The sequence below is a fragment of the Nicotiana tabacum genome, chromosome 10, assembly GCF_000715075.1.
Source record: "Nicotiana tabacum cultivar K326 chromosome 10, ASM71507v2, whole genome shotgun sequence".
Taxonomy (NCBI): Eukaryota; Viridiplantae; Streptophyta; class Magnoliopsida; order Solanales; family Solanaceae; genus Nicotiana; species Nicotiana tabacum.
The window spans coordinates 3,056,933-3,083,645 of record NC_134089.1 but is presented as its reverse complement, the minus strand read 5'-3'; the positions used below and the strand labels follow the sequence as shown (position 1 = coordinate 3,083,645).

The 26,713-nt window shown below is 36.1% G+C and overlaps 3 protein-coding genes across 7 annotated transcripts; 2 read left to right on the top strand and 1 right to left on the bottom strand.

The window, feature by feature from the left end:
- Positions 1–1,949: 1,949 nt before the first annotated feature.
- LOC107773687 (IQ domain-containing protein IQM3) lies at positions 1,950–7,518 on the top strand. Its single transcript, XM_075222486.1, has 9 exons — positions 1,950–2,640; positions 2,932–3,046; positions 4,009–4,074; positions 4,189–4,277; positions 4,679–4,766; positions 5,037–5,183; positions 5,292–5,384; positions 6,132–6,233; positions 6,834–7,518. Exons 1-9 carry the CDS (start codon positions 2,267–2,269, stop codon positions 7,323–7,325), a joined length of 1,566 nt encoding a protein of 521 aa, XP_075078587.1. The 5' UTR covers positions 1,950–2,266; the 3' UTR covers positions 7,326–7,518.
- Positions 7,519–9,921: 2,403 nt separating this feature from the next.
- LOC107773596 (uncharacterized) lies at positions 9,922–16,745 on the top strand. Of its 3 annotated transcripts, none has more exons than XM_075222485.1 (7): positions 9,923–10,116; positions 10,349–10,417; positions 14,284–14,397; positions 14,477–14,554; positions 15,041–15,106; positions 15,287–15,352; positions 15,458–16,745. In XM_075222485.1, exons 3-7 carry the CDS (start codon positions 14,299–14,301, stop codon positions 16,295–16,297), a joined length of 1,149 nt encoding a protein of 382 aa, XP_075078586.1. In that variant the 5' UTR covers positions 9,923–10,116; positions 10,349–10,417; positions 14,284–14,298; the 3' UTR covers positions 16,298–16,745. The 3 variants fall into 3 exon arrangements, with proteins under 3 accessions (XP_075078584.1, XP_075078586.1, XP_075078585.1); XM_075222484.1 differs by having other exon boundaries at positions 9,924–10,116; positions 10,540–14,397; XM_075222483.1 differs by lacking the exon at positions 10,349–10,417 and having other exon boundaries at positions 9,922–10,116.
- A 4,486-nt stretch (positions 16,746–21,231) lies between these two features.
- LOC107773931 (subtilisin-like protease SBT4.15) lies at positions 21,232–26,408 on the bottom strand. 3 transcript variants are annotated; one of them, XM_016593361.2, is made up of 11 exons: positions 26,258–26,408; positions 26,056–26,144; positions 25,559–25,659; positions 25,315–25,458; positions 24,785–24,890; positions 23,990–24,497; positions 23,408–23,508; positions 22,869–23,090; positions 22,519–22,627; positions 22,020–22,233; positions 21,232–21,823 (listed from the first exon to the last, which is right to left on the bottom strand). In XM_016593361.2, the coding sequence occupies exons 1-11, from the start codon at positions 26,336–26,338 to the stop codon at positions 21,267–21,269; spliced, it is 2,232 nt and encodes a 743-aa protein (XP_016448847.1). In that variant the 5' UTR covers positions 26,339–26,408; the 3' UTR covers positions 21,232–21,266. The 3 variants fall into 3 exon arrangements, with proteins under 3 accessions (XP_016448847.1, XP_016448848.1, XP_075078583.1); XM_016593362.2 differs by having other exon boundaries at positions 25,559–25,656; XM_075222482.1 differs by lacking the exon at positions 26,056–26,144 and having other exon boundaries at positions 26,258–26,387.
- Positions 26,409–26,713: the final 305 nt, after the last annotated feature.

Below are 26,713 nucleotides of genomic sequence, written 5' to 3'. Positions count from 1 at the left end.
ACCTTACCCTACATTTTTACAAGTGACTGTTTTCATGGTTCGAATCCGTGACCTCCTAGTCACGTGGCAACAAGTTTACCAGTCACGCCAAGACTCCCCTTCAATATTATAATTATTTATAGATCCCTGTTATCATTTGAGCTATTTGCATCACCTGTATGTTGAGCTGCAAAATTGTTTGGACATGATTTAATTGAAACAAAAAATCTGAAAATAAGAGGTATCACGAAATTACTTCACTTATGACTTAACATTTTAAAATGTAGCGTGTCATGAGCATATTGCTTATTTCTTTCAAGAAAAAATAATAGGAGTAGAATTAATTGAAAATAAAGAAAGAGAATAAAAAAGAAAGAAGAGAAAAATACAATGGCAACAAAGTAGGAGGATGTCAATATTTTGTAAAACAAATATGACCAAATATGTCACCTATTGACTTTAGTCTTTTTTTTTTTTTCCTCTTGCGTATTCATATTATTAAATAATCCTATTTTATCCTCTATCATACCTAAAAATTCCACCTCGTACTTTTAAAAAAAAAATATTGCAAATTTATTCTTCATATTGTTAGTGCATGACATCATGAAACGACGAAAAATAATACAATCTATTCAAACATTGTATAAATCAAAACAATACAATACAATATAAAATAATATAATATAATATAATATTATACTATACATTATGAAACGATATATAACAACCCTCCAAACAAGCTGTAAATGGACTTTACACAAAATGTTAATTTAAATTAATCGAGGTAGCGGATTCTGGATATTAGATAATTAAAGAGAAGTGGTTGGCTGAATTTTGTGGACCTCATGACTCACACATCTAAGCATTACTATTCTTGGTTGGGTTTATAGCTTTTTCTTTTAAATAAAAGAAATTATTGTCAATCATTGACATGAGGATTTATTTTTGTTACTCCCTTCGGTCCATTTTAATTAGTTTTTGGTTGTTTTCATATTTATTACGAAATTTACTTTTTAATATTAATTAATAATAAAATTAATCATATTATTCATAATTTGTTCATTGAAAATATAATCAATACTTCTTTAAGGGCAACGAAATTAAAAGTTAATTAATTTTTTCTTGATATTTGAAAAAATTAAATATTGTAGACCACAAAAAAAAAATAAAAAATTAATTAAAGTCAACCGGAGAAAGTATAATCTAAAATGACTTAGAATTTACGGATTCTAAGGATTTTAATGTTGGCAAATGAACAATTCTATAGAGATGTAAGTGTTTGGCAAAACCTTAAATCGCTTCATTTAATGAAGGAATCAACTAACTAAAAAGATATACTTATTTTAAACCTAATACTTAGGATATTAATATATAAGTATTTCTTCTTACTTTTAGGATATCTTTCTAATATATAGTGACTTTAATGGTAAATTCTTTTATATTAAGATTATTTATTTACTTATAATATTAACTATTAAGTAAATCTATTCATGTCCTTATTCGTAATTTGATACTTAAAAGCATTTTTTGAAAAGTTTGGCCAAATACAAATTATTGCTCAAAAGTAATTTTCAGAGTGATTAACCAAACACAAATTGCTTCTCTCCAAAAGTATTTTTTCCAAAAACACTTTTAGTAGGCAATGGACATAAAAATTATAATTTAAAAAAAATAGTATTTAAAATTTGAAATTATGTTTGGACATACATTTCACTTGAGAAAATGTTACAGTTTTGTGAGTGGAGAATTATTTTTAAAAATTTTAAAAAAATAATTTTGGTTTATGAAAAACTCATTTTCGATTTTTTTTTTAAAACTTACAAAATTTTATGAACAAATATATTTTTGATTTTTTTTTAAAAAAAATATTTTTATGAATAAACGGGACCTTAGAAAAATCACTTTAAAAAATAAGTTTGATTTTTATAACTTAGGCCAAACCGGCTATTATAACTCCCTAATTTCTAAGTTGGGCGCGTGGGACTTGTATGCCATAAATAGTTTGGACCCAAAAAATATTGACAAGTGGACTTACCGGCAAAGAACCGCAGTCTCTGCAAATATACAGACTCCACTTGATATTCCGTTCCACTCATTTCGAACTCTGGGTAGTACTCCGTTTCTTTCTCCGACGACTCTCTCTCTCTCTCTCTCACACACACACACACACACTCTCTCTAGAGCTTTCTCTCTCTCTCTTTCTCTTATACTCAGTGAGTTCGTTGTCCGAATCTCAAGGTGTTGGAGAGTAGTTTATTGACCGAATCTCTCTGAAACAACTCCCTCAATGGAAGTCGAAACTAACGCCGGGTCCAATTTTGATCTCAACAACTCCCAGCCTCATCCTTTTTCGTATAGAAAACTCCTGGACAAGTCCGCTTGTGAACTCTCGGAGCTCCATATTCCCGATTTTCGGAGCTCCGACATGTCACTTGAAGGATTTGGTTCACCGGTCGCCGCCGCCGGTGTAGAATGTGACAGCGGAATGGTTTTGGTTCCGGCGTCACCTGCCGTATCTGAAAACGGTCGCCGGGAATATGATATTGCTGACACCGCGCCGAAGAGTCCGTCGAATGCCGCGAAGAGACTGCAGAAGGTCTACCGGAGTTATCGTACCCGGCGTATGTTAGCTGACTCTGCCGTCGTAGCTGAAGAGCTTTGGTAGGAGTTGTAACTAATCACTATTAATATACAGTATTATTTTACTTGGGAATTTTAAGTTATATACATTCAACCTTTACAAAATATATAATTACAGATACATCATGAGATTAACTTAATTGATTATCTAGTAAAAATGGAACTAACATTAAGTTAAAATTTATATTATCAGTGTGTATTATTTAAATCTTTTTACTTAGAAACTGTGGAAAGTTTTCTTTTTTATATTTCTGCTTATTCTTTTTTTTTTTTTTTAATAAAAATTGTGCTAATTGTATTATGTGTATGAAGGTGGCAAGCAATAGATTATGCACGGTTGAATCACAGTACTATTTCTTTCTTCAATTACTTGAAACCGGAAACGGCGGCTTCACGGTGGAATCGCGTCGGCTTAAATGCTTCCAAGGTATTTTTTACTGTGAGGATTGATATAAAATATTGCTACCTCAGTTTCGTGTAGACTTTCTGTCGTTTAATATTACAAAAGGCTAAATTTGTCAAATGCAACTTTACATTAATAATAGGTACGTCATAAGGTAATGTCATACGATAAGGATTAAGGCATAAGGGAGGCTGGGAGGTTACTGTTACCAAGCAAAACCTGTATAGAGGTCTTTGAAATTATTCATAATAAATGAGTATATATAATAGAAAAACGATAAAACTGTGTCATTTGGTTCATGGACTAATTATTCCAAGATTATAATGTCGTAATTAGTTATGGTATATTATTACGTGTGAACAATAACACATGGAAATTATGCAGAGATCATGATACCAAACTCGGGAATTAGTTTTACTATTTGTATACTTGTACAACTTCTAGTTTATAAAAGGCATAAATTGAAAATTATTAAATTTCTTATTTATACTAATATTATCATTGTTTTTTATGAAATGAAACTTTTTATTTTTATTTACTAGAACAATGCCCCTTGGTTTATAGTTATTTTTGTCATATTAGGTGATCTTTTGTATAATTGTATTGCAATATCTCTTTTATGTAATTTAATGCATAGGTATCTATTTAAGTTTGCAGATATAGTTATGTGAAATGCTATGCTAGAAATAAAGTATTATATTAAAAATTAGTTTGGTGCACCAAGCCTCTGTAAAAATTACTTTGCCGCGTTAGGGGAAGTGCCTGACCAATGTATGCTGCTTTACTTTGCATTTTTGTAAGAGGCTATTTTCGCCGGTTCCTGACCAATATATGCTCCTTCAAAATTTAACACATTATATTAGTAATTCAAAATTTTATGCTCGCTTTTTAACATTGTACTAATAATAATGCAAAATATTACAGCAGATTATTTTTTCTCATCCGCAAAACCAAACAAGTACTAAGTGTATCTACATTCTGGCCAGGTTGGTAAAGGTCTGTCCAAAGATGCGGAAGCTCAGATATTGGCCTTTCAACACTGGATTGAGGCGGTGAGTCCGCCCTTTTACTCTGGCTTCCACTCTTATTTGAATATGCCCCAACCCCAATTTTACTTTCATTATTGATGAGATATGATATTTGATTTCTGTATTGCGGTACTGTAGATTGATCCACGCCACCGGTATGGGCATAACCTGCATATCTATTATGAAGAATGGTGTAATACTGATGCTGGTCAGCCCTTCTTCTTTTGGTAAGGAAGCTGAATGCTTAAACTGTATTTCAGAAAATTTGCATTGTCCCAAATGTAAATCTTCAGGTGGTCAAGTGGCAGTTGTGTAGTGTTACAGAGGTTTGTGGGATGTCATAGCAGCTTTATGTTAATTGTCATAAACCCTCCATTTGATTCCTGGCTTGGTTAACTCTTTCTTTATTATTGTTTTGGCTACTGTTTTAGTTTTTATGAAATATTAAGAATTGTAATGTCGAATTAGTTGACTGCAGTAGCAGCTTTATGCTAAATGTCGTGTGTTTGTCTGATTTGCATCCGTTGCTATAAGATGAAGCGGCATATGTGCAAATTTATTCCTTAAGATTTTCTTGCAAAGTTATAAGCTTTAGTCTGGGTAGCTTAGAATGACTAAGCATGTGCAGGTTGGATCTTGGAGATGGCAGAAAGGTTGATATCAAAGAATGTCCAAGAGCTAAGCTTCAGAAACAATGTATCAAGTATCTTGGACCTGTACGTACTGAACCTTTTGTTACTTACGCACTACATATCATGTAGTTTAGCATCAATCTCACACTATAACAAACATATGTCCACTGAAATACTTGCACCAATACCGGTTTCTCTTTAGTCTTTGCTGATGCCTTTGATTAGCTCTACCGTACACGATCTATCCTGATCGCTTGTTTTGCATGTCCTAGTGTGCCTTATTTGTCCTTAATCCTATTACCTGATATTAGCACACAGCTCCTAATTGTTCCCTCCTAATCTTTCTGTAATCAGCAAGAGAGAGAACATTATGAGTACATAATTGCCGGAGGGCAAATACTGCATAAGCTAACCGGAATTCTTCTTGACACAACTAAAGGGCCGCCAGGGGCAAAATGGATCTTTGTGATGAGCACCTCAAAAAGACTCTTTGCTGGTGAAGTGAGCGTTATAGAGCTACTGCATAAATTGCTTATCTTTGTTTTCCTCATTATGATTATTATTATCCTACAAATTCTCAGAAAACTTTCTTTCTGTAACGTCTTTCAGAAGAAGAAAGGAATGTTTCACCATTCCAGCTTTCTGGCTGGGGGGGCTACTTTAGCTGCTGGACGACTAGTGGTTGAGGATGGGACTGTGAAGGTATATTGACTTAATTATCGTAATCTCTACATGAATTGGTTGGTTGTATTAATTTAATCAGTACATAATCTCTATTAGACAACATTATGAGTACATAAAAAATCAAATTGATCAGGTAGGTTATCTTTCACTCTGGTTGCAATTTATGTCTTAAATCTAACAATGTAACTGTGAAGCAACCTCAATGGAGGACTACCAAAATGCTATGATGTATATGTTTAGGGTCACGCATATCTCTTATTATGTCAGATATGGTGTTTGTAAGACCTTCCTAATTGAACAATTTTGGCTCCATCGTTTGTATATGGACACTCTCTGTGTTAATACCTTTGCGATTTCCTTGTGAATATGCACCATTTAATTGCATACAGGTTTGTTATATGGGCTCTTTTGCCTCGTTGTACCTGTGTTGAACAAGTATGATATATGTATAGGTATGGGTATTTAGTGCAAATGTTCTTCAAAATACCCTAAAAGTATTGGGTACTTACCTGTATATGTACTGGATATATAACCATATCAAAAGTTCATGTAACATATGCAAAGGAAGAGCTGAAGCTTTAGAAGTAAAAATCGCATTCTTGTCCTTTCCAAAAGCATTTTCTGGCTTAGGGCTGCTTTATCTTAATAGAATGTACAATGCTGCCACCTGAATCATATGCATGCAACTTTGACACCTAACTTAAGTTGTTGTTTACAATGTTTTGCTTGAATTCTGCTATATTCTGACATTTTTTCTCCCTTCAGTCTATTTCACCTTACAGTGGACATTATCGGCCGACGGATGATAGCCTTGACAGTTTTTTATCAATTCTAAAGGAAAATGGAGTAAAAGTGGATGAAGTTAAGGTGAGCGATTTTCATGTGTTCTAGTCTTACGTCCAATTTTTCTCTTTTACTGTCTAACACATGAGAGAGCTGTTCATTGTATTATTTACTTTTGACTATTCAGAAATTTCTTTTATATCAGAAAAGGCACCAAAGAGAAAAGCAATCTCAGTGAAACCCAAATCCACCATCACCTATATAAGCACAGTGGAGTATACTCTCCTTGGCCTACAGCTCAAGATAAACAAATAAGAACTCTTATCTTTTTGATAGGATTTCTCGACTCCCTCAAATGCTCTTCCTTCAATCTGATGCTATAAAGCAATTGCTTTAGTGCCACCTTATCTTTCAAATGCTAAGCAACTATATTCCTTTTTCCGTTTCCTATTTTTAAATTTCTTTCTGTTGCTTTTGCATTGCTTCCTTTGTTCTCTCTCTTCTCTTTTGCCTTTGGGTTGGGCCGAGGGCGGGATTTACCTTCAATGCATAGGGACCAATGCTTACTGGATCCTAGTCTTTTACCATACTGTCTGCTCTGCATCGGATTTGACATGTGGTTTCTTGTGATTACGTACCTATTTCTAAACTAAATATTCCTCATCTTTTGTGATCTACCATCAGATAAAAAAGGCAAATGAAGACTATGACAACTCTGAAGATGTAAAATCCATTGAAAATCGTCCATCTAAACTTTCAACTCCATCAGACTCTCCTCCTCAAGCTGTTAAGGAAGAGGAGAAAGACTGTTCCGCGGAATCAATGGGAGCACCGCAAGCTGAAAGTACAAACAGCTACCAAAGAACGCTCTCTGGTGGCCTTCAGAGCCCAAGAAGAGATGTGCCAAAGACTGCTATACTGCAACGGATCAGTTCCAAGAAGTCTACAAAATCATATCAACTCGGTCATCAACTCTCCCGGGTGTGGTCAACAGGTGCTGGTCCAAGAATTGGCTGCATTGCCGATTACCCTGCTGAACTAAGATGGCAGGCTTTGGAACTGACTAATATTTCACCTAGACCTTCTCCATCATCGACTCCTAGGCCGTTTGATGCTCTTTGTTCGCCTACTTGCTCTTCACCTGTTTTTGGCAATGTACTCGTGAAGTCTTCTTGAACGAGAGTTGTTCTCGCTACATTGTGCTACATTGTCCTCAGAAATCAACCTAGTGCAAGGACAAAGGGCTGTTTATTGATTCTGCTTCTTTTGGCTCTTGAAATCAGGCTGATGGATTGGATGATTAGGCAACATGTATTACTATATCGACTTATCATTGTCTCTCAATCCAATCTAATTTCTTTTGTTCCAATTGGCATAAGGTGATTTTAGACAAAATGATTATAAACCCACGATTATGTAAAATGCCTATCAAACTCACAAGCATTAAGCAAAATGGTTTAATCAAAACTCAGAACTGGATACAACAGCAGAAAGTACTAATGATACGCGTCCAGCATGTTACTGCAAATTCACGTTAATTTATGGTATTTGTTTTCCAAGTTAACACAGAGCATATGCAGGGGCGGAGCTAGCATAGGTCTTGCGGACTCAGCCGAATCCAGTAACTTTTATTCAAACCTTATATTTGTCTTAAGATATCCATTGAATATGTATAAATTGTTAATTTAGAACCCAGTAACATAAACGGGCTAGAATTACGAACCCATAAGGTTCAAATTTTGGCTTTGCCTCTAAGCGTATGGATGTCAAGTCTGACCAATAATTTGTGATCTGTTCAAGTTTAGAACAGGTTGGTGAGTGTACTCACTCTTAAATATGGCAACTGCGTCATTGTGGCCAATGAATTGGACTGACCCAGTTGTTATTAGGGATCTTTACACAAATAGCCGATAGGATTTACTGTCTGTTTTTTCTAGCCAATATACATTGATTATAAATGGTTATATATATATATATATATATATATATATATATATATATATATATATATATATATATATATATATATAAATATATATATATATATATATATATATATATATATATGACTATTTAGGTTAATTCTTCTTATTGTATTAATAGCCTACTACCTAAGTGGTTGGTCTTGGCCCCTATGAGAAGGTCGAAAATGGTACTCCTTTCGTTTTAATTTATGTGACATAATTTGATTAGGCATGAGTTAAAAATTTATAGTGTTAAACTTGTCATGATATTTTTATGACTAAAAATCGTATTATTAGAAGAAAATAAAAGGCTTAATATTAAATTGTTTCTATAAATATATTGTAACTTCTTTTGAAATAGACTAAGAACAAAATAATCCAACACAAATAAAACCTAAACGAATTTGGAGAAGTGAAAAAACAATTGTGAAACATGTGGTCCTTATTTTATGTCTGATAAAATAATCTCTCTTTTTCCTTCTTTAGTTTGCAGAGAGGGGGGTATATATTTTATCAGACACACAACAAAAAGAGAACAAACTGCGGCCAAGACTAAATCAAGCCTTAAAATATTGTAGCCGAATTACGAAACTACCCTACTTTTTCGCCACGTACCCTTCACTGCAATGTCCTACGTTTTTCACCTTTTTATCACATGTTCCTCCAATAGGACGTAATGTCTTACGCTACAAAAAAAGATAATTAAAACTAACGAATAAATTTATATAAATTAGAACAATATAATGGAGTAATATGTATTTATGTTTAAATTTATAGGCTTTTTTCACTTTTAACCCGCGCCAAAAACTATTTATATTTGATAGCCGAAAAAATATATAAAATTTGTATAATTTTTGTATATAACATACAGAATATATATATATATATATATATATATATATATATATATACACACACATAAAATATATACAAAAATATATATTTTTCGGCTATTATAATGAGAGCGGTTATACAGTATTATTTTCTTTAAATTTATTCTTAAATTAATTCATTTGAGCTGACAGAGCATGATGAATGGAAATTATTGTGTAACTATTACATATTAATTAAATCCTTTATAATTTGATATTCTTATAAAAAACGTATTTTTAGTATATATATTTAATATTCGGCACTCACCAATTAATTACGAGTGAGACTATTAAAGAAATGCGTTTCTATAAAACTATAGTATTACTTTCACGCTCTAACTCTCCTACTGTATGTTGTGTGTACTTTCAAGTAATAAGACTGCTTGCTAAACAAATCAGTACTGACGAAACGTCTCATACTCGCACTAAAGGGTAACCTGAGATAAGGTATGAAAGCAGTCTAATTATTTTCAATTGAGTCGAGTTTTATGGAGCTTGAGCGGGGATCTTTACATAAATAGTCAGACATATTTATTATTTATTTTTTTTAGTCATAACATAATTTATATATTAATTATATATAATTATATAAATATATATTACGACTATTTTTAGTTTAAACAGGGACGGCTAGGTGGATTAATTCGTCTTTGGTTAATCGTGCAGATATCCATTTCATCCCTATACTTCTTTGGACAAGTGGAAAAGCCGCAATCCCTTACGCTAGACTAGAAACTGCCAAAAAGCAAAATTAACTTCGCACGTGCCCATTCCTCTGGCACGTGAAGTATCCTACGTGGGACGTTGTAAACACGTGGTATTTGGAGATACATGGGTTCGTAGTTGCAAAGGGCAGTGTTTGTTTGTGATCTGTCAAGACACGTGGCGCTCATTCACCGCCTTTTCTCTCCTCTCTTTTTATTCTGCTTTCTTGTCCTCACTTAAACGTTTAGTTTTATTTTTAAAAAATTTCATACTATGAATATGAATACCAAACAGGTAGAAGAATCAACGCCGCCGTGCACGGCGGAGGAAGGGAAGTTTTCTGGTGATGGAGATGGTGAAGATGAAGTGGTGGAGTGTGAGCTGGAAGCAGCACAAACGTTGGCTTATTTGGCTGGTCGCTCTGAGGTTGGTCTTTTCTTCTTTTTTTTTTCTTTCAAGTTTCTATTTTCGACCCCAAACTAGTTTGCGATTACAGTATATATTAGGAGTTTATTATTATTATTATTATTATTATTATTATTATTATTATTATTATTATTATTATTATTATTATTTAAATTTTGGATTATTATGTACTGAATATTGTTTGTGATGGGGTAGTTTATGAATTATGATCATAATGTCTATATGTATGCAGGCATTGGTCATATGCGTATGTATATTCTTTAGATGAAAAAATAGCTCTTAATCTTAGTCACAAAATGAGGTGAGTTAGGAGTCTCTTTTCCTTAGATGAAAAAAATAATACTAGAGTAGCTTTTATTTTTGCATTTGTTGTAATGACAATGTGGTGCCTTTCTTGTATTTTATTTTCTTTTTACAATTTAGGAAATTTTGCAATTGAAGGGGAGCCTGGGCGTTACTGGTAAAGTTGCTGCCATGTAGGTCACAGGCTCAAGCCGCGGAAACAGCCTATTGCAAAAATGCAGGATAAAGTTGCGTACAATAAACCCTTGTGGTCCGGCCGTTCTTCGGACCCCCCACATAGCGGGAGCTTAGTGCAATGGGCTGTCCTTCAGGGAATTTTGCAATGATTGTTTAGCTTTTGTTGAAAGGGAGTCTTGTAGCAACAGTAAAATTGTCTCTGTATGACCTATAGGTCTCGGGATCAAGCCATGGAATCAGCCATTGATGCTTGCATTAGGGTAGACTGTCTACATCACACCCCTTTAGGGTGCTGCCCTTCCCCGGGCCTTGCGTGAACGCGAGATGTTTCGTGCACCGGGCTGCCCTTTTATGGTTTAGCTTTTGTTACTAATTGCTAATTCCTCTCAAAGCAATGATGTGTAAGAAGAGATGAGAATGTAAAGAAGTCATTTACATTGTTTGCTTATTAATCATCTAGTACCTCGACTAATTCTTGGAAATAAAGGTTTTCTTGATTTTGATTGCAATCCTGAAAACCTTATTGTGAATTTCAAAGAGTTCTGTTTTTAATTCTTCTAGTTTACTATCTTTTGAGGTATGTTGAAGAAGCATGTTGAACGGTTTAATTATAAATGCTTTCTTCTTTTCATTTATGAGTGGTACGAGGTAAAGGAGAATGCAAAGTTTAATGTGGGAAAAATGAGTAGAAGAGATTAAGATCCAGGTTTGTGAGTTAAGCACTTCAGGGAACAAAACTTAGGCTCTAAATTTTTAAACTTTGTGCGCATGTAACATATACTTAGCTATGGTTGGGTGACAAATTTGTAAAACAAAAGAATGGATATGGATCAAAGGTCATCCTTTACAAGATTGGTGTATGCACATTCTCATATCTAATAGATATACAGTCAAATCTCTCTATAACAGTTTCATTAGTTTCGACATTTTTTGACTGCTATGGTGAAGTGTTGTCATAGAGAACATATATTATAACGTAACATGAAAATTTGGTTCCAAAGAAAATTTGACTGTTATAGTGAAGTATTTTTTATAGAGGATGACTCTTATAATCTTTAGCTTTCATGTATTTACTCCAGAATACCGTTAGTTCTTAAGTACATAATTGAAAATGCAGCCGGGCATGATGGAGAAAAAAATAATTAATGAACAGGGGTTCCTCTCATTGTTATTGTCTCTTTATAGGAGGTGGAAAAATCTTCTCAAAGCATTGATGAATCGTCAAGATCCAACTCAGACACTACAGTTTTACATATGTATTAATCAAGATCGTAGTAATGCCTTCTTTGACATATTTGCTTATTAGCTGACGAGCTCGAAACACACACTTAAATTATGCTCGCTAATCAAATATAGTATAGTATAATATCGTATCCACATGGATTGAATTTAAACAGTATTCTCGTAGTTTCTAGATTGGTTGCTATCCAGGAGAATCAGCAATTGAGGTTTATATGATTTCTAATTAAAATTAACTAAGAGTCTAAAGCTATTGATTAATGACTAATGACAATCGAAACAAAGATAAGCAAGGAAGTTATCAGTGGGAGAAAATAGGGGTTGATAGGATATGTGCAAGATAATTGTTTGGGATCTAACTCTAGATATTTCACTTCTAATGTTCAAGTGAGTCTCTCGTATTCACTCAATTATTAGTTCAAACGTTCAACCAAAACTCCTCTCTTGATTAACTTTTAACCTCCCAAGATGAACCAATTTAAGCACGTGAAGATATGCAAGAATGCGTAGTGGATTAGTCTTTAGGAAAACCTCTCTCGATTATCCTCCTAACTAGGTTTAATCAATGATTCAACTAGCCTCTTTCGATTACTAAGAAGAATTAATGAACTCAACCAACAATATAATGCAAAGATATCACAAGTTATGTCTCTCTCGATTACATGAACTAGTGAATATAGATGCAACAATTAAATCATCCAAAAACGCTTCAATACATAAAACTAGAGTTATAATCTATAAACAATCATCAATACACCAAATCCATCAAAACCCTAAAGAGAACTACTCCATAGATGTGGAGTAATTCATCACAAATATAATAAAAGTATAGGAAAACATAAATTCAACCAAACTCGGGTCTTGAGTGAGGATTGAATGATGAACTCCTTGTGTTTTTGTTTCTCCAACTCCTCCTTAGGTCTCCAATATGTCAAAAGTCGAGAAAATAATATTTTTTCATGTATTTATACCAAGTATTGTCGGGCCCAAACGAAATCACCCTTTCCTAGACGAAATAGGAAAACTTGCAAACTTATTGCTTTTCATGCGTCGCACTGTGCGTAGCATTAGTGCTTTTTCTTGTCAGACCATAGAAACCCAGCCTCTGAACTTTGTCAATTCCTGACACAAAATTACACTACTGCGTCACACAATGCGTCGCCCTGTGCGTCGCACTAGTGCATTTCTTCAGCTGTTGCTTCTTGATTTTTGACGTCCAGAAGTGATCCTCGACCCCCGAACACGATCCGTGCTTAATCCCTTGGGCTTTTACTCAGACTTCAAAACTCCAAATAGCTCGAATTAGTTCCACAACATCTACATAACTCGAAATCACTCCTACAAGGCATAACACATACAATAAGTGCAAAAGACTAGCAATTAAAGCTCAAAACAAGTAAAATGCAGTAAATTAGAATGCAATAAGCGACTAAAACACAAGATTATAGCCTACCATCATTAGCTTATTAGAGGCTTACACGATGAACTGTTTCTTATTAGCATTTCCATACTGATCACTTTCTATTTTGAAACTGCTACTGGTATTTCGAGGTTCTGCTTTAGTAAGTAAGTAGAAGTCATTCTCCGGAAATATTTAGGTTAAAATCCGCTCTGCAACTCCCTTCTTGATCATGGATGCTAGGCATTAAGAATATTTCATTGCAATTACCACTTTGCTTATCTGGAGCCGTTCCATTTCCCCTTCCAGCACTGGCATCGTATGTATCTCTCCGATTTCATGGGAAGCTGTTGAAAAGAGATGTGAAAGTTAGCCCTAAAAATTTCACAAGATAGGAGTTTCTTTGGAAAAGAATGTGAAGTTAAAAGGTTCTAATATAGGTTTTTTTTGGAACCGTTAATGGTTTTTTAATATACATTTCTTAAATGAATTCTTGCTAAAAAGAGTAATATGCTCAAGTAGATAACAAGAAGAGCACCATCCTTGTGCTGCTTGACTCTTGAGCTTTATACAACTGATAAGAGTGTCTTCTTATCTGAATTTACAATGGTGATCTCAAAAAGCAATGAGTGATGGCTTGTAATAGATCACCATTTTGCTGTTTAATTGCTTAAGCAAAATAGAAAAGGTTTATAGTTGTATAGCATTTCATGCAAAAAGAAAAGAAAAAAAAGAAGAAAAGTTGTAATATTAGCATTGTTGTAGACTTTGCCGGTATTCTCTCTTAGGCAGAAGGCACAGGTCAGTATAGTTTGTCTTGTTTTATGTGGGCTTCATTTTTAGCTTTTGACATGATTTTTCTGTCTCTTTCACATCTTTTAGTGAAGATAAGTTTAACATTTTTATCCAATAGAGTTTCTCCATGAGCTTTGAACTCTCATTTCGAGGAAAAAGGACTCTAAGAAAGAAAGAATCTCGTCAGCGGATACTTTGACTTTTATCATTTTCAAGCCTTGGAAAAGTTTGAGTAATGCTTTTGCTTTTAACAGGAACAAGCAATAGCTATGCCCCCTGAGCAGGAATCTGAACTCAAAACAAGCCTTCGGCACGCTCTAAATTATCCGCCAATTGCTAGCAGAAGATCGAGGCAGAATTTGACTGAGGTGCGGAACAATTTTAATCTCTTATTGATATATCCTTTAGAGTGTTCGGGTTTTGTTGGTTGATTTCTGATCATCTCAGGAGGAGAGGGAAGAAAGAAGGCTGTGTCGTGTGTTAGCAAATAGAGAGTCTGCTAGGCAGACAATTCGCCGGAGACAGGTAAGCTGGTATGCTCATCCGAGCTATATTCTCTTCAGCAACATCAGTCTATTATCAGGGTCTAATTCTTATTGCTAATGCAGACCAATTTTTAGTGCAGTCTCTCTTCCTCAGATCTCTTGTAATTTGTTGAACATAAACTCCTATTCGATTGGCTTTCTGTCGGTTGTTTATCAACTAGTTGAATGCAAAATGCTTAAGATTTCTTAAAAGTTTGATGTTTTGAACTAGCTCGAATTTGAGTCGTATAGTAATTGCTTATTTCCCTCCTGCAGTATCTCTGTGTTAGAAAATTACATTATATTTCTGTTCACTTGTCTTCTTAACGGAGTAACCAGCTTAGAGAGATGGCAAGGTCTTAATATTATGCAGTATATCGTTATCGAGAATTTTCTGATCTCAGAGAGTTGTACATTTCTTGTATTTGTCGAATCCCAGGTTGTGGCTAACAGAAAATATCGTGTTCATGTAATTATTTCTTCATAGGCCATGTACGAAGAATTGACAAAAAAAGCAGCTGATCTTGCATCGGAGAACGAAAATTTGAAGAAGGTATTTGGTCATTTCTTTGCTCATTTATTATTCGAGTTGGGACCAATAATTTGAAAATGTAATACATAACTTGGTACTTGCAATCTTAGTTTACTTGTCCAACTATTACATTGCTTTTTTATAGCATGCTACAAATCTCCACATACTCGTCTTTTAACGGATGATATTTGTGACATGTAGAAAAAGGAGCTGGCTGCTAGGGAGTACGAATCTTTGAAGAACGAACATACTAGCTTAAGAATACGGGTAATCCTTTGTTCCTGGTTTTATTCAGAATATGAAAGATATATATCATTGACTTGAACATATAACATGTGAAAAGCTATAACGAATGACTTCGGCATTCTGCAGGTAGCTAAAATAGAGAAGGCTGAAGCAGAGGAAATAGATGGTGGTTCTAAGTCAAAACCTGTAGAAATCTCCTCTACAAGTACAGCTGCAACTCCGACTCCAACCCCAAATCCAATTCTGACCTCTCTTTTTAACCAATCTCCAATAGCACCTTTCTTTTGGCCGTCCATCATTCAACCCTTCAATGCTTTCCTATTACAGTGTGGTTCCCAAAATATTTCTGATATTACATCGGTGTTGCCTTCACCTACTTCTGGAGAATTAAATTCTATTAACAGACAAGAGAGTTCTAACCCTGGAAATCCACTATTTGTACTTCCCTTCCCGTGTTTGATCCCATTTCATCCTCAAAGTAGCAGTCCATTTCTTCCTTTGTCCTCTACCCTTACTGATAAACATGCGGAGACTTCCTTGGTCCATCAGTGTAGTACTTCATATCTGAACACGGAGAACAACCAAGCAGCGATTGCTCATGAAGTCGAGGCAGATGCTCCCCAATCAATAAAAGCTACGCAAAGAGACTTTCTTCACAAGCCTGCACTTTGTTTTCCACCAGAAGGAGGTGCGTCCGAAGGAAGCCGGCAACCTTCAAGTTCACACATACAGCTTGGTACCTATGAACGTATTAGCTCTCAACAAGACAATGCCCCTGATATCGGAGCTGTTTCTTGTACTGTGGGACATGTAGCAGATACTTCAGAAAAGACATCTCAAGAATGCATCATCTCCTCTAGCAAAACTCCAGTCGATGCCCATGCAGCAGCAGAGGCTCGGAAACGAAGAAAAGAGTTACTGAAATTAAGAAGCCAGCATTCTGATCAGTTTGGCCCGCACCACTAAGCTTCCGAGGCATGAGGTTAGGTCAAAAAAGATTGTCACTCTCTAATTTAAGCTTGATCTGAACGAGGTGGTCGGACTCTTTAATGTAAAATGTGGACAAATCACATTATCATCATTTTGTTCAATGTGCAGTATGCATCAGCTGCATGTATACCAGAGATAACTCATTGAGGAAATATTGGAACCGCCGGAGGGTTTTAAAACTACTATCTCTTGAGTGAGACATATTCTGATTTCAGTAAGAGATAGGTTTTGATGTAACATGTCTAAAGCATGAGTTGTACATGTAGTAGGAGCTTTAAAACTTCCAAGAGTGATGATACTATAGAAAATCATTGCCAGTTTTGTGGGAATTTCGTTTTGCCGAGAGTGTATAATGGAAGAGAATGTACCAATATGTGGTTTCTTGTACTTTATTGTTACTTTAAATATAATATTTTTAATGCATTGTTGTGTGACAATGGAAGGCCATTTTATGTAACGACATATTTGAAATCCCGGTGGAGTTTTGGAAGAGTGCGGGCAAGGCGGGCTTGGAGTGACACACTAGGTTATTTAATGTCATTTTTAGAATGAAGAAGATGCCCGAATAGTGGAGGTGGAGCACGATGGTTCCTGTATACAAGAACAAGGGTGGTATCCAAAATTGCAATAACTATCGGGGTATCAAGTTGCTTAGCCATACTATGAAAGTCTGGGAGAGAGTGGTAGAGCTAAGGGTGAGGAGGAGTGTCTCTATTTCTGAGAACCAGTTTGGGTTTATGCCGGGGCGTTCGACTACAGAAGCCATCCACTTTGTTAGGAGATTGATGGAGCAGTATAGGGAGAGAAAGAAGGACTTGCATATGGTGTTCATCGACTTTGAAAAGGTGTACGATAAAGTTCTGAGGGAGGTTTTGTGGAGATGTTTGGAGGCTAGAGGTGTACCTGTTGCCTACGTTAGGTTGATTAAGGATATGTATGATGGAGTAAAGACCCAAGTGAGGACGGTGGGTGGGGACTTTGTAAGGACCCGTAAATATTTTAACCAAAAACTCGGGGTTTCGTGGTGCCAAGTTAGATTCCTGAGTTATTATAGTAGAAATTCTTCGTTCGGACCTTTTGGATTGACCAGTACCCTACGGACTGAGAGGAAAATGTTTCGCAGAAAAATACGTTTTTGCGGCCCATTATGCGGCCGCATAATCACTCTGCGGACCGCATAATGGCCGCAGAGTGAAGCAGTAAGTTTGGCCAACTTGAGGTCAGTTTTGCGGTCGATTATGCGACCACATAATCGATATGCAGACCGCATATTTGGTTGCATAATTCCTCTTGGGTTTCTGCGGAGGGAGTTCTGCGGTGCATTATGCGACCGCAGAACAAGTATGCGGACCGCATACTGGTCGTATACCTGAGCCGAAAGTTTAGGCCCCTGAGGGCCATTTCTGCGGTCACTTTGCGGACCACATAACCATTAATGCGGTCGCATATGCGACCGCAGACCTGTGTCGGGGCACCATTTTTCTTTATTTAAAACCCGACCCCCATTCCGTTAAAACACCCATTTAGCCTATTTTGAAGCTCATTTCTGATATTTCTGGTGTGAGAGAGAGAGGGTTCTAGAGGGAGAGCCTAATTCCCATCAATTAATCTTCAACCATCACTCAAGGCTTGGAAATATTCAAGTAGAGCACCAAATTCTTCATCCAAAAGGTAAGAATTCATCACCACAGCTCTTAATTTCAAACATAGCTATAATGGAGTATTAATAAGATGATCCATAGGTATGAGGGTTGTTCATCTTGCATGCATGTGATAAAGAGTGTGGGGACAAAAAAAGTGAACTAAAACCATGAACGTTTTCCTAATTTTGGGTTCAATTTGTATATTGAAAAAATAGACTGAGGTTGCTAAGAGTTCCGGATAATTGTAGAGTCTAAAGAAGCGCAATTGAGGTACGTATGGCTAACTCTCTTCTTCTTAGAATCGAACTCCTGGTGTCCGAATAATTGGTGTAAGTTCCAACTTGATTATACTAGAATTGTTTGCCTTAGTGTGTTTGATTGAAAGATTCATGTTCCCTAATTATTTTAGATGGTTACCATGCCATCATGCTATTTGAGAACATAATTATGATTTTCCAAGCTCCTTCCCTTATGTGTGGAATGCCTTATGTGATGGTACTTATCGACATGAATGATGATGTTATTTGAACAAATAAAAAGGGAAAGACTTGAATTGTAAAATGTGCCCAAGTGCCAAGAACTACTTTATAAATGAGGATGTTTGTGCCATGTAATGAAGATGAGAAAGAAATGTGAATTGAGTGGACAGTTGAAAGAGGTTATGTCTCAAGTGAGATGGCTTAGCCGATCGGGCCGAGATCGGACGCCATGCTGTACACATGGTTGCATTTGTATTGGGATTATTGAATTACATTGTGGATATGGATATGTCTCACTTGAGCTGGCTTAGCCGATCGGGCCGAGACCGGACTCCGTGTAAAAATACGGTGGCATTGTGAGTTGTGGCTTTGGCACTAAAGATTATTAATCTAAAAAGATGGAAAGACTGAATTGGAAATTATGTGATCCTTACTTGGTGTTTTCTTTGTATTTCTATGAAGTACTTATTGATTATTATGACTGCCTTCTCTTTGTTTCACTATTCATCCTACTAAGATTGGTGTTTTCCTTACATACTAGTACTATTCGACAGTACTAACGTCCCTTTTGCCGGGGGTGCTACATCTTTGAATGGATATAGGTGGTTCCATCGCAGATAGTGGTGTTCTCTTTCTCTCCTCACAGCAGTCTTGGTGAGCCCCATTTCTCCCAGGGGTCATGTAGTCCTTCTTTTGTATAAGTTTTCACATTTTGAGGTATAGCCGAGGCGTTGTTGCCGGCATTATCATGTTGCTCTTTTGTATCCTTAGAGGCTCCGTAGGCGTTTTTGTGGGTCATGTATGTATGTTGGGGTGGTCGTTGGATCGAGTTGTATTTTGGAAACTCAACTATGGCATAATGTATATAAGGAATATGAACTAGCAACGTTTATATATTTATATAACTGATCTCTCCCCGGTTTTACAAATGGTGATGCGATCCCTTTTTGAATTATGAATGAGTCGGGTAGGAAAGGTTTAATAGGCTTGCTCGACCGGGTTCACTCGGTTGAGCGCTGGTCGCGCTCCCCGAGGTTGGGCGTGACAGACTCGGACCATTTTTCGGTGATGATGGGGTTGCATCAGGGGTCGGCACTCAGCTCTTTTTTGTTTGCTTTGGTGATGGATGTACTGACGCGTCACATCCAAGAGGAGGTGTCGTGGTGCATGCTATTTGCAGATGATATTGTATTGATTGACGAGACGCGAGATGGTGTGAACGCGCAATTATAGGTATGGGGGCAGACCCTGGAATCTAAAGGTTTCAAGTTGAGCAGGACCAAGACAGAATACTTGGAGTGTAAGTTCAGTGACGAGACTTAAGGAGGGGAAGGGGAGGTGAGGCTGGACTCGCAGATCCCTAGGAGAGAGAGTTTTAAGTACCTTGGATCTATTATTTAAGGGGATGGGGAGATTGATGAAGATGTCACACATCGTATTGGGGCGGGATGAATGAAATGGAGATTCGCTTCCGGTGTTTTGTGTGACAAGAAGGTGCCACCGAAACTTAAGAGTAAGTTCTACAGAGTGGTAGTCAGACCAACGATGTTTTATGAGGGTGAGTGTTGGCCAGTCAAGATTGCTCATGTCCAGAAGATGAAGGTAGCATAGATGAGGATGTTGAGATAGATGTGCGGGCACACCAGATTAGATAGGATCAGAAATGAGGTTATTCGCGACAAGGTGAGTGTGACTCCTATTGAGGACAAGATGCGGGAAGCGCGACTTAGGTGGTTTGGTCATGTGAGGAGGAGGAGCACAGACGCCCCGGTGAGTAGGTGTGAGAGGTTGACGTTGGAGGGCCTACAGAGAGGTAAAGGTAGGCCAAAGAAGAGGTGGGGAGATGCTATTAGGCAAGACATGGCACAACTTCAGCTGACCGAAGACATGACCCTTGATAGGAAAGTATGGAGGTCGATGATTAGGGTAGTAGAGTAGGTAGTCTAGAGTATTTATAATACTAGTATTGGCACACAGTCTCGCTTTCTGTTGGTAGTAAGTTTTTATGACTAACCGTTATTTCTTTCATTGTTGATCACCTTACTATCTGGTTGTTTTTATTCTGCTTTTATATGCCTTCTTGGTACTGCCCCTTCTTATCTATATTTTCATTAATGTGGTGCTTATACTTTCTTAAGCTGAGGGTCTATTGGAAATAACCTCTCTATCCTCACAAGGTAGGGGTAAAGTCTGCGTACACACTACCCTCTCCAGACCCCACGGTGTGGGATATTACTGGATATGTTGTTGTTGTTGTAGTTGGCAAAGAGGTTCAAATTTGTCTATGTAGTATTCAAAATTGCTCAATTTTGTCATCAGATAACAAAGTTAATTTCGCCCTAGAACCCTCCGCAGCCCCCTCTCCCCTCTCCCCCCTCCTCCCCATCTTACTATACACAATTTCTAGCTTACTTGCCCTTCTTACCTTCCTTCCCCACCCTATTTAGAAAAAAATGTGCTCCGCTTGCTTGAAGTTGGTTCTTCCTCGCCTTTGAGAAGCAGGTTGTCTTTCGTCGTACTTATATATACTAAAAGTTCGGTTAGAGCTAGCAGCTGACCCTATTTACAATTTTTGTGAGGTTGACCTTTCCTGCAATAGAAAGATGACCTTCCTATTGAAAGCGAAAAGCCGCAAGCGCCTACGTAAATTGCTTTTTTAATTCTGACCTTGTCCATCCTAAACCTAAAAATAATGAGAATGCCTTAATCAGATTAAACATCTAGCTCCAAAATGGAAAGGAAAGTCAAAAGATTCAAAATTTACTACTCTATCAAACATTAAAGAAAATATGGCAAAATGTATTTATTGAATAACATCTAGCTTTAATAAGTATTAACAAACAATGGCCTGTAAACTAGGATAGGACTTTTAACATTAGGTTTCTTGCCACTCCAAACTAAAGAACCAGAAAGGAACCAAGATCTTTCTCTAATGAATTTCCCCTTCAATATAACTCTAAAAGACTTCTTCTCATTCACTTGACTGAATGACAAAATCTTTGGCACAACTGTTATAGAAAGTCCCTTTGGCGCCCTGATTTTCGCCTTGTACACAGCTTTGCCTCGGCCAACATAAGTTACAGTTCTATAATATACTGCAGAAATATCACTTGAATTTGCATGGTTAAGTTGTAGGTGCATTGAAGGATAGTTCAGACCATCTGTTCCTTTCGCTTTCGGAACGCTTGAGCAGTTGTACTTTTTGCTTCCAGTGAGTAAGGCAATGTTTGTGCTGTTATACCCTTCTTTACAAAAATAACTTATGTATGAGTCAAAATCAAGGTCATAGATTAAACCAGGGTTAATTGCCTTTCTGGGATTTATTTGCCCTGCACCTGAGGCTAATTCAGCTCCCACTGGCCTAATCTTCATAGATTTAGCTGAAATAAAACCAGAACATTTGTCAACTTGAAAGCGTTTAACTTCTATATATCAACAGTATAAACAACTTTTTCCACTATCAGGTCGCTTAAAAGATAAGTGTAAAGGAAATTGTCTATAAGAAGTGTGATAAGTAACATGAAAGATAAGAAAGGTTACCTACTACAACAGGTTAAAATATGTTCGGAATTGTACCTGTAGTCATAAGAGCGGACTTGATAGCAGCAGGAGACCAGTCGGGATGGAAGGATTTAACATAGGCTGTGGCTGCTGCAGCATGGGGGCAAGCCATCGACGTGCCTGATTCTACGTTATATTTCACGACGCGGTTGTCTTCATTATTTCCAGTGAGAGTAGTCAATCCTGAATATGCAGCCAAGATGCTCAATCCTGGTGCAGCAATATCAGGCTGCAATAAAAGTACTTCAGGTGAGACAGGAGAGACGTAGTGGCATACACAGGATTTTGCACAAGCAGAGTCGGCCTATTCTTACAATTTTGCTTTATAAGTGGATTTGAGCATGGTAGTTGTTAAGCTTTCTTTCCCAAATTGATATTTACTTTGTATTATTGTGTCAGACTATTGTAAATATAAATACTGTTTTTCATATAATATTTTTCTCCCTACATAAATATTTTTACGAAGCAGTGTCAGATGCCTTGAGGAGATGAAGACACTGAATTTATTTTTCACCTTGAGAATGTTGAGACTGATTGGTTGGGGTCCTCGAGATGAGAAAGAAGCCACAAATGGTGCAGTGATGTTCACAGTTCTTGATTTGTATATCACAGCTTGTGGTGATCTGAAAATGCATAAAAAATAATTAGAGAAAACATAGCAACTCAATTATAACTCGGGGCAGGAGTAACCCGGTGCACTAAGCTCTCGCTTTGCGCGGGGTCTGGAGAAGAGCCGGACCACAAGGGTCTATTGTACGCAGCCTTACCCTACATTTCTATAAGAGGCTGTTTTCACGGCTCGAACCCATGACCTCCTGGTCACATGACAATAACTTATGTAAAATTAATTAATCAAAAACGTACTTTGCAGAATATATGTACTTCTCAATTTGTGAAGCATCTTTAGGATTGATAGATGTTGCTGATATAACAGTGGAAAATGCAGTATCTGTCATCCTATCAGCTAATATAATGGCACCAGCTCCTTTCAAGTCTTTGATGGTGTAATCTTGTCCACTACTTCCAAGGCAATATACTATCTTCCCTTTCACTTTGCTCTCCTCCAAAGTTCCAATATCACAAGAACTGCAACAATAAATTAATGAAATAAACGTAAAACGTGATGCAGTTTGATTCGACACGTAGTTAAGAAAGAAATAAGGTACGATATTTGATAATTTTGGTCTTTAACATGCCATAACATTTGCGTGGTTAATTATCAGACTTTTGAAATTTAAGGTCTTAAACATGTGATAAACATTTATGTGGCTATAAAAGCTTCTCGTTAATGGTAAAATATGACGTTATGTGTTATTCTTCCTGTGACAGACTAATAATAAAATAGTGTCACATAAATTGAAACGGAAGGAGTATTGAATCTTGTTGTCATAACATGTACATACCTTGAATTTCCATGATCAGATGCATTCTTTGCTTCAGCAAGAGATCCCGAGGTTAAGGGAAACCATTTTTTCGTCGGTTCAAATGTGTTGATTGAAAGTCCCTATTAAAAAAATTGCAGTAAGTATATAGAACTTGTAACAACACTTCTTCTTTTAATTATGTAATGATCAAAAAGTATGGTGGGACGGTTTGTGGGATCCCTCCATCCTCAACTACAGGTCTTGAGTTCGAGTTTTGGGGCCAGAAAACTTCTCGATAGGAAGTGTTTTACCCCCTAATTGGACCTACTCGGCATGAATCCGAATTAGCTGTACCAATACGTTTCACATATCGGATGATTAAAAAAAAGTTGACACTAATGATCAATAAAGTGGATTGGTTTAGATCCCGGCGGAGGCAAAAATACTAGTTGATTTCTTTCAATTTGTCCAATCCTTGGCGGACAAAGTTACTTGATATCTGTTACTGGTGGGAGGTAGCAGGTATCCCATGAAATTATTCGAGGCGCACACACGCTAGCGCGGACACAACAGTTTAAAAAAAAAAGGTTTTAAGTGAAGTAAAGGAATTTAGGAACTCACAGAAATTTGGACTCCATTACCCAACATAGCATCAGTTTCAAACTGTCTATCAATGCTACTAGCAGCCACAGTAAAAATCCAAGGTGCAACATTTTCTATGGTTTGCAGAGTAGGACCATCATTTCCACCAGCACAAGATGTTAATATCCCTTTCTTTAGCGCATGGAATGCTCCAATAGCTATTGTATCGTCGAAGAAATCGCGCGCGGCTCCTCCAACGGACAAGGAAATAACGTCGACGCCATCAGCAATTGCTGCATCAAATGCTGCTAAGATGTCACTGTCTGTGCAGCCAATTTCCCAACATGCTTTATAAGTAGCAATGCGCGCGGACGGGACTCCTCCGCGCGCTGTGCCTTTGGCTAAACCGTATAAGCTGGCGCCAGGGACGGATATTCCAGCAACTGTGGAAGCTGTGTGGGTGCCATGGCCATCGAAATCGGCTGGTGTCATTCGATCAGTTGGCGCTATGTTTTCAAGATTGAAGTATTGTGCTCCGATCACTTTGCTGTTCATTTGTGAAAAATATGGATTTAGTTATATACATAGATCATGTAATTTTTTTTTTTTTTTTTTTTACATTAAAAAGACCAATCTTTCCACAAGAGGCTGTTTTCACGGCTTAAACCGTGACGTCCTTGTCACATGACAACAACTTTACCAGTTATGCCAAATTTCCTATTCTTTTTATATTACCGGTGAAATTTAACCTTTTTGGCAGATTGTTAATCTACTTTTTAAATTACTATATCATACTTGCTAGGTAGAGTTACTTGTTATTGTAAGTAAACTTACTTGTTGCATTTAGTGAAGTTGACGCCCTTGTCACATTTGCCTTTCCATTTGGAAGGTGGAGGCCCAAAGCCTTCATCATTGAAACTTGGTGATTCAATCCATATTCCTAAATGCATATAATTTCCAAAAAGGTAAGTATAAATAGTGTTGTACACATGATTTTTCATACATATTGAAATAAATAAAAAAATAAATGTTATAATGATAATTTTGAACAAAATTGTGTCACATGTCACCGTCTCAGACAAGTTGTACCCTGCATGTGCACAAGCCTATAATATGTAATCGGGGGAGAAGTTATAGTGTCAAATGTCAACTACGGGTTCGACCAAATCTAGTAGCTTCGGTTCAACTCTATATTTGTCACTAAAAATCTGTTGAATATGTATAAATTATTAATTTAGAATGAAGTAACTTAAAAAGATTAGAATCCCGAACTTTTAAATTTCAAATTCTGGCTCCCCCTTATTTGTATGTTAAGTAATTGTTTGCGCTACAAACAAACATTGTAATGTTTCTAAAATACTTACCTGTATCAATAACACCTACAATAATATCACTTTCAACTTGTGGTATTCTTTTAACATTCTTAGGCATGCCAAGAAAATCCCATGATCTTGTTGTACGAAGTTGTCGAATTGTGTTTGGAAACACTGAAATAACGTCTTCTCTACCTGCAAAAATTGCATATTCAAATTAAATAATAAAAATTGATCAAAATGAAATATGAATTTTAGACATTAAATTCACTTAATATATTCTATTATTTCATACGAGATAGAACGTCTGCTTCTCCCGGCAATAATCTTGCCACGAATGCATTAAAACTTCTTCCATAACTGTGTAGTACCCTTGATTCTCTTGCTAGTCCTCTACTGAAAATTCAAAAATCGTCAAAAAAAATATATTTAGTAACTCTTTAATTTCATCTCAACTTCTTGAATAACAAATTCATTTTTTCCATTTCTAGTAACTAATTTCAAGCTAAAAAAAATTATCATACTAAAACGGCACAACAACAACAATAATAATGTGCAAAGATCTCTTTTAGCCTGCGATCGAAACTATTTACATCTCGTAACCGCAAAAATATATAAAATTTATATATATTTTTGCATATATAACATACATAAAATATATATATATATACAAAATATACAAAAATATATATTTTTTGCTATTATTTTGAGAACGGCTATGCAATGTCATTTTTACAATAATAATAATAATAGTAAAATTGCAAAAAGCAAATATGTGAAAAAGATATTTACTCTCCAAATGCTTGTTTGAGAAGGTTATGGTGATTGTCAAGCAAGAAGCTGGTGTCCTTTGGAAGTTCTCCCATATACACAATATATGACTGTTACACATAATAATAATAAAATCACTAAAAAATGAGATTTTAACTTACAATATGGCAAAAAGAAAGAAAAAAAAGCAACAACACCAATGCAAGAATTAAAAAAAAAATACCTTTCTTTCATTTTCATTATTTGCTTTAACTATAAGACACAAATTGAAGATGAAAATCAAAATACTTTTCCACATTTTCATTCTCTTCTTCTAATTGTTAACAAGTAATAAACTAAAGTTGACACTTTAGATTTTAACAGAGTTGAAAGTGTAGTGAAGACTTAGATTTATATGGCTTTGAATGTGGAACAGCTTAGTGACTCATATTAATTTGTTAACGAATAATTTGGACCTCTTTGAACAAATCTTTCGGATACTGTTTATTGGTTAATATTTTGCTTAATTTAAAAAAAATTAGCTCTAATTATAGTTGTGTATATTTTATATGTAAAATGTCGGAATTATGAGCTGTGATAGAAGATATTGTAGAGAGATTATAGAGAATTCTTTATGTTTGTTTCCACTAATTGTGGACTTCAATTAATTGATCGCCTAAAATTTATCTAAAGTAGTTAA

Bases quoted from the DNA above. Each gene is read 5' to 3' on its own strand.
- LOC107773687 (XM_075222486.1), top strand. From the start codon at position 2,267: ATGGAAGTCGAAACTAACGCCGGGTCCAATTTTGATCTCAACAACTCC. The intron at 4,767-5,036 runs GTACGTACTGAA...TTCTGTAATCAG, and splicing joins GTATCAAGTATCTTGGACCT to CAAGAGAGAGAACATTATGA. The intron at 5,184-5,291 runs GTGAGCGTTATA...AACGTCTTTCAG, and splicing joins AAAGACTCTTTGCTGGTGAA to AAGAAGAAAGGAATGTTTCA.
- LOC107773596 (XM_075222483.1), top strand. From the start codon at position 9,964: ATGAATATGAATACCAAACAGGTAGAAGAATCAACGCCGCCGTGCACG. The intron at 15,107-15,286 runs GTATTTGGTCAT...TGTGACATGTAG, and splicing joins AGAACGAAAATTTGAAGAAG to AAAAAGGAGCTGGCTGCTAG. The intron at 15,353-15,457 runs GTAATCCTTTGT...GGCATTCTGCAG, and splicing joins ATACTAGCTTAAGAATACGG to GTAGCTAAAATAGAGAAGGC.
- LOC107773931 (XM_016593361.2), bottom strand. From the start codon at position 26,338: ATGAAAATGTGGAAAAGTATTTTGATTTTCATCTTCAATTTGTGTCTT. The intron at 23,509-23,989 runs GTGAGTTCCTAA...TTTTTTTAATAG, and splicing joins GTAATGGAGTCCAAATTTCT to GGACTTTCAATCAACACATT. The intron at 21,824-22,019 runs GTACAATTCCGA...GTTTTATTTCAG, and splicing joins GTCCGCTCTTATGACTACAG to CTAAATCTATGAAGATTAGG.